Source organism: Cariama cristata, unplaced genomic scaffold (assembly GCF_000690535.1).
Source record: "Cariama cristata isolate BGI_N322 unplaced genomic scaffold, ASM69053v1 scaffold23416, whole genome shotgun sequence".
In the NCBI taxonomy this organism is placed as follows: domain Eukaryota; kingdom Metazoa; phylum Chordata; class Aves; order Cariamiformes; family Cariamidae; genus Cariama; species Cariama cristata.
Genome location: NW_009624148.1, coordinates 32,778 through 40,413, shown reverse-complemented (window position 1 = coordinate 40,413; position 7,636 = coordinate 32,778). Strand labels below are relative to the sequence as shown.

Sequence of the window (7,636 nt, the reverse complement as noted above, 5' to 3'; positions counted from 1 at the left end):
CTTGATTTATTTGCGAAACAGATCAAAGTGTGTATGTCTGCTCTCACAGTGCCCAAGCCACTCCTGTCCCTCTCTTCCCATGATCCAGCTAAGTAAGTGGAAGAACTGACCACTTTATATGGCTGGAAGCACAGCTTTCACCCTATACATGCTACACATTTACTTTTGTGGCAAGAGGCTCTAGACGGTATTCAGAAATCAGAGCAGTTTTCTCACTTGAAAAAAAGAAAGAGCAAAGAAACTATGAGAAAGATGCATGACGAAACAGCACAGGTTGTCTTATGGACACAAAACGTCTTAGTGCCAGCTTACTGGAGAGCTCTCATCCAGAAGTCAGTGCAATACCCCAAAAGGCAACAGGCTAAGAACAGCAGGTATTTGGTTTCCATTTCGCAAACAGACAAATGACATCTCTCTCTCACAAAGCACAAACATGTTCCACAACGCGGGGAAAAGATGTTTCTCAAGCCTTCTACATCCATTCACTGGAAAAACTATTCCACCTCTTTCCCACAAAAAGCTCAGCATTTTGAGATTTAGTTTAAAAATGTAATACTTAAGAAATATGGGTGCATATGCAGAAAAACTATCTGGCAACTATGCACAAAACTTCATCGATATTTTCTTTACTAATTAGCACATTAAAAATTTAGAGTCTTCCAATAAAATTCTTCACTCTTTAAATAGACATAAATACAAGCAACATTCACGTCTTGAGTGAATCTTGACTCCAGTTATTAACTGATCTATGAAAATGCATACTAAACAGGATTTAAACCAGTTGCCATTTCTGCTAAAAGCCAAGTTCTTTGTAAGTTTTGATTATATCGCAGACACCAGAGAACTCAGGGGTCTATTTCCCAAATAATTCCATAAAACTAGAAGATTTCAAAATTGGAGGAGTTTTAAAGCAGGAATCAAAATCTAAGTACCAAGATTTATGAAAATTTCTTCTTGGTGTCACAGTAATTACAGAGTGAAAGCTCAGCCAGACTGCCTGGACAGATGTGACCAAGACACCCAGGCTATGATGCCAGTGACAAATGGTTAACTGATAAGAAGAAATGGAGGGGGCGACAGACTGAAGAACAGGTCAATATCATGCTGTCATGAAGCCATTTGAGAAACATAATTAATCTATTACTCACCTGGCATCATCATTCATTGTACAGTGGTCAATAGGTGCCATGAAGCTCACCAGCTTGCTATGGACATGATACCTGAATAGTGCAGGAAATAAGCAGGCAGCACATTAGTAACTATTAATGAAAAGGAAACGTTGCTGCTTGAATACAAACATACGAGCCCCTGAAACACAAAGCACTGGCTTTCCTGGTGGCTGGTATCTAATGAGTCACTAGTTGTAGCTGGCAATTTCCTCTCCCTTCCCTCCTCCTCCTTTCTTATAACATGGACACAAGAATAATCAGATGATACAATGAACTGAATAGCAAGCAAATCCTTTTTTATCACAGCTGGAAAGAGGACATACAGCATCCAATAATTGTGTGTGAGTACCTAATCAGACTCCCAGACAGACAACCCTGAAACATCAGACAGAGAAACAAGAACTCGCTTTCAGCCTTCCGTTCAGCTGGCATCTTAATCACCTTCTGGAATTTGTGCCCAAAGAGCCCCACCGCAGGCAGCAGAAGTGTCAGAGCACCAGACTTTCTTGAGCATCCATCTACTATCACTTTTTTCCTTGCTCTGTGGTATCTAGGGCCCTAAAGGATATCAAAATCCCACTCTGCTAGACATACCCATAGTTGGAAAATCTTACCCTGAATAACTTACAAATGAGGCATGTAAAGACAAGCAAAGAAGGAGGCAGGAAAAAGACCTGTGCAAAGAAGAGACGGGGCATATTCAAGGTGATACAGTGCTGCCTGTCTCAGCTTCTGATCCATCAAAATATTTCTGCAAGCTGTACTGCACCTCCAGCTATGGGATCCCCTTCCCGCTTTCCACATCGGGCTAGGAACTTGCAGTAGATTTCATGACTTATATTCAAGGACCTGGCATAAAATTTAAGAGAGTACTGAAAAATTCAGAATGAAAAGGTGGCTTTAAACCCTAGTGTCTAAGGGCAGGGGATTCCAAACCAATGGCTTTTGGTGTACACTACCATGCTGCCTACCCCAGTCTGAAATGTTTTATCCAAGCTGCTGCTATTTTTAGAGCTTGACAAATAGCAGGCAAAAGGATTCACAAGCATTTGCCCAGAATCACCTTTCCACTCTGTCACCTCTGCACTCCCTTTTGTTTGCTTATGCAGGAACATTCCCTCGAGGGGATTTTTTAGCTCACAAGACTATTTCAGAATGGCTCTTCAGGCACAGCACACGCTCACCCTTACACAAGGGCTCCTCTGCACAATCAAGTCTTTGTCACTCGTAATGGAAGCAACTGCCCTGCTCTATCGCTGTAATGATCGAGTCGGGGAACAGCCATAGCTGTGCAGGGCTAGCACTGCAACAAACAACAGGTCAACAGGCTGCACTATGAAATAGTTTGCTTCTAAGACATTAACTGATGGATTCATACAGATCAAAGCTTATACAGCAACAGTCTGCATGGTGGCAAGGGGACTCGGCAATTCAGGTAAATTCTCTGACACGGGTTGTTTGTCCAGAACTAATTACTGTCACATTCTTTAAATCGGGACTTTAGAAATCCCAGTCTAGCAGATAAAAAGTATTTCATTTCATGCACAGAAAGACATCCCATGTTGCAGCAGCGCAAGACCAGAAACCACTGACATGAAAAACAGGCGTGCACACATCACTCCTCCATATCCTCAAGAAAAGGCATGTCCTAGCGAGGGACAGCAGAGTTCCAGGCACCAGGTTTCTTAAGCTTGACTGTGGAGTTTTTGGATGAGCTCACTTCCCCTCTTAGTGCCCCAATTTCCTCGTCTATGAAGGGGACAGTCAAGTGGAAGATCAACTGCTTTTGAAAGCACTTGAAGATCCTCAGAGCCTACAATAAACTAGCCCATTTCATCCAAACATGCTATAATACTGAAGGTTTGCTAAAGGATTGCTAAAAAGTAAGAATTCTGTAGACAGATGAAACTTATTGTTAAATACTTTGCTCTCCAGGATCTCAAAGTCCTTCATGAAATCTAAGCACTGCTGCCTGAATTTTAGAGAAGGAAAAAGAAGAACAGAGGATAAGTGATCTGCTTGGGGCGACACTGAGAAGAACCAATGATTTAGAAACACCCATTTGGGCTCTACTGGACTATTCTGAAAAGATGCTGGAGCTTAACTGCATGTTAATCCTAAACACAGACAATGACACTTTTTTCTTTTATTGATATTTTCCCTGCAGGGCCAGTGCAACTTTTATTTAAAGAAGAAAAAAAGACACCTAAGATCTAAGAGGCAATTGACTTGGCAAGATAGCTGATCTCTCAGGAATGCTGAAGCGCACAGATTGCATACAATGAGAGACTTCCCCATTATTCCTGGAGGTTTACGAGTCTTGACTCAGTTGTGTGATGTTGTCAGTAGTTTTGACTGAATCATGAATATATCCAATTATGTGTGATGCTGACAGAAAAGAATATTGATAGTCAATAATTATAGGCTTTTCAGGCCAACAAAGTAGCTCTTCCCTCTTTCAATAAATTATCTTATGACATCTATCTTAAAAATTGCTATGCCAGGCCTGACCCAGACTGACTCCACTGACTTTCTATCAGATGCCATCTAAACTCACGATTTATAGTTTACTCACAAAAGGATGGTTAATGTTGCGGATTTTTCAGGAAGCGGTGCAGCTTTTCAGCATGCCTCCCTGCCACAAACACCTCCTCCGCTACAAATCATGCAGTCATGCTAAACTCAGGAAGACTAATATATCTGCTCTGCAAAGGGGAAAAAAACCCTATCCTCTCCAGACTGCTTCCCTTTCCATCCTACTGCATGGAAGATTCTTCCACTGGAAACACAACGGGAGAGTTCAACCCAAATTATGATCTAGGAGTCAGGATGCAGAATGCTTTCAAGCTAAAGAAAGCTGCAATGTGACTCACAAAAATAAAGAGAGATTAGACACCAAATTCCAACTGACAGTCAGTGGGAAACAGACATCTACCTCACTGAGGCATTTCTGCACATCTTTCCCAAGACCTGCTATCCATGTTTTAGTCAGCTAAATATATATTGCACAAGAGGCGTTTATCGGTTTTTCACTGGAAATTACAGCCCCAAATCGCTTAGGGACATTTGAACACCTCTCTCCAGCATTTTTGGAGACCAATGAACACTCTTGCCAAGACTGATCTGGGCAATGTTCACAGGCTGCATCCAACCAAGCCCTTATTCTAGGCTCAAAGAACATCAGGATTCCCCAGTGGATGCCCCAGAGCAAGACATCTTGCCCTAAAAGGCATGAATAAGCCTACCAATGCACCCCAGAGCCAACCCAGTGCAGTCAGACTTTATCTGGCAAAATAAGAACTTCTGTTTGCTTGCAGGAGCTGTCACCCACCGGATTCTCCTTCCTTTACTGGCTTTTCTGTCCACTTTCTTTTTTATTTTGCTTCTTAACTTCTGGATGGCCAGCCATTGCCTGAGGAATGCAAAACAACAGTTACACAACTTTTAGAGCCACTAGGAAGATGAGCATTAGGGACACTGGGGTCTGAGGCCCTTCCCAGACCTTCTTCCTACTGCGTTTACACAAGTGAAGGAGAGAACCTCGGGAAAACAAGTACGAAACTTCAAGTGCCTGTGGTACTGCTGCACTCCACAGACAGGGCATTTAAACAGTAAGTGTTGCTCCTCACTCCAGCCACAGTGGGACACGCAGACCAGCCCTGCTGATCCAGATGAGACAGTCGCTGTTCAGTGAGAATATTCGACCTGCAGGGAAATCCAGGGAGGCCACAAGCTTGCCTCCATTTTTTATTCTTTCTTAATTACTGAATTTTTTTTAAGAATCTTTAGAATTAAAAAGAAAACCTTTACAAAATAAAAATGCTAAAATCTGTCAAAAATGTCTTTACAGGTACTGCTTTTTTGCTTCAGTCTTGATTATCAGACTGACTTCTGTTTTGCATATAGAAAGCCCATAACAGAACAGATGGTCTGCCACATCCTAAACAGGTTATGCTAACTTCATGAACAGAATTATCATGATGCAGTAGATGCTCTGAACTTATTTCCTCCCTCAGTTTTGCAAAGTATATTGAAAATTATAAGCAAGCATTTCTCCCCCCCATCTCTGACTTAAACCTGGCAAATCTAGCCAAGAGCCCTATATAATGCTCCAATTATTACTACAAAAAACTACAAAAGAAAGAAAAGCAATAAACACTTTCAGAAAGTGCCATCTGATCCCTGACTGTATTTAGAAGGGAGAGCTCAACTCCTCAAACAAAACTTCACCAAGTCAAAGAAGTTTTCAGCAAGGGAAAACTTCTACTAGTTATAAATATTTCTTTACAAAAACGAGCGTCATCTTACCTGATTTATACAATGAAAACTCGACATCAGGGAAAAAAATCTAGCAAAATCCAATTACTGCAATCTTAATATAATCTTAATTACTGTAATCTATTTTATTGTAAAGTCAGATAAATGTACAATGTAATCACCACTTAAATGTAATTTTGTCTATATCATGTTAAATTATAGTGAATAGCTTTCCATAATATTCCAGACATACACAAAATAAATTTGACACATTGCACTAAAATTTAGGTAATATTTTACAAGGATAAAAGTTATTTCACCATCACAAAATTTCCTAATGCATCTCCCTGCCCTCCCCATGCACATACCCCCATAGCACTTTTTCAGTGGAGAGCCCTACTCCAGCATTTGCAGCTTTCCTCTGCTTTTATGCTTTTCTAAATTATAACCCACCGTTATTTAAATGTACACTGTTCATTAAGTGGTATTTCGAAGATTCTCTATTTTCTAACTATAGAATTAAACAGAGAAATAAGAGCTTCCCTGTATGGAATTATATTTTACTTCTACATGCAGGAAACATTCCCTGATATTGTTTTAATGGTATAATATCTTTTCTTACAGCAGGGAGAGAGCATACACAGGAATTGCTTTAACTGATCTCATGACAGAAGGTTTGCTCCTCTAAAACACTGACAAATCAGAGCTCATAATGAGAAAAGGGCAAGTTTCAGCAGATGAGAAAAGGGCAGTCACTTTCTCTAGTTTCCCCTCACTGGGGTCAGTTAAGACACCCCTCTATGGATTCCCTTTGTGCTGCATGAACCACTAAGAGACAGAAATATCCAAAGTCTGGAACGAGACTTTTACAACTGGGAAGTATATTCAGGGGATCGCCGATAAACCAGGGCACAGCTCAAAGGCTGGCAAACTTGGAGTCAGACAGTGTGATCCATAACTAAGGAATATGCTACGGAGGATGACTTTCCTAACTGATGTCACACTGTTTTAATAATTTGTTATGCAATTTCTTACATCCAGATGCTTTCTCCAGAGTCGTTCAAAATTTTGACCTCGACAATGAACTGGACTGGAAGCCCACAAGTAGTTTTGCACTCCTGGACTGGAATGCAGTGCTGGGGTGAAGCTAGTGATGTTACAGACAACTTCCTCCTTACCTGCCCATTGCTACCTGGTCATTGGGGTCCAATGAAGTGGTTTTACGTTCTATAAGTTCTCGAAGGAGCTAGAAGAAAGACAACAATCCCATTTAAAAGCACAGTAAAAACATGTTAATGCAAACAGGCTCACAAGTTTCTCAGAAGACTTTAAGAAATTAGCTGCCAAGTTCCCAAGGGAACCTGTATGCCTCATTTCTTGAAGCTCACCAGAAAACCCCAAGCTAAGAACCATGGCTTTTTAACTGTTCCTCTGCATGAAAGTTTTCCAAGGGAAAAAGCTGATGGCTATGCTAAAAGTTTAAGTAACTGTAGATCATTCCCCTCTTCCCAAAAGGTCCCCATAGAATACGTGACTGGACCATAACGCTGAAGGTCACTACAAAGAGCTTCTGCATATCATTTCAGATGGATCTAGGCATAGTATAGTCTTCCTTTCAACACATCACGGTTTATTTAGGTGACATGTAGCACCATGTCATTCATCTGAAGAGAATCTAAAAGGTTATGCAGAGCCAGAGGGGCACAGTTTAGCAGCACCATGGTCCAAGCACGAGAAGCCCCACATGGGCAAAGCAAGCTAATGATCTCAAGTCTAAGCAATGGCAAAGGGCTGGAATCCCTGGGGACACAGCAAAGCCTCCTCTGGGATTGTCAGTCGGGCCAACCGTTCGGTAACTGCCCGTCCCAGGAGCCCAGAGCAAGGCATACAGTCCCACAGCGGGAAAACAGGTGACAAACTTGGGAGGGATGTGAGCAGCAGGATGTATTTCAGAGGCTGGTACTGCTCCTTGGGCTTCAGAAGGATAAAAAAGGTCTGAACGTTCACAGGCTATTGTGTACACAACTCCCATGGCCAAGAAATGTAACACAGGCAGATCTGCAGTGAGACCTCTGCCCTACAGGTCTCGCCCCACACTTCGAGTGGGGAGGGCAGGGGGGGACTGAAACACTTCACCAAACAGAAGTCAAGCGTTGCTGAGCAGTAACGCTTGCTCTGAGGAACAGCACAGCAAAGTAATTTTTATAACT

General features: G+C 41.7%; 1 protein-coding gene across 1 annotated transcript in view; it reads right to left on the bottom strand.

Moving 5' to 3' along the window:
* Positions 1 to 1,144: 1,144 nt before the first annotated feature.
* Positions 1,145 to 7,636, bottom strand: part of AATF (apoptosis antagonizing transcription factor) — a gene marked incomplete at its 5' end in the record, with an annotated part of 37,942 nt that continues 31,450 nt past the window's right edge. Inside the window, 3 exons of the mRNA XM_009703072.1 lie at positions 1,145 to 1,220; positions 4,501 to 4,581; positions 6,605 to 6,672. Coding sequence (XP_009701374.1) covers positions 1,145 to 1,220; positions 4,501 to 4,581; positions 6,605 to 6,672 — 225 coding nt within the window. The remainder of the gene's footprint in view (positions 1,221 to 4,500; positions 4,582 to 6,604; positions 6,673 to 7,636) is intronic.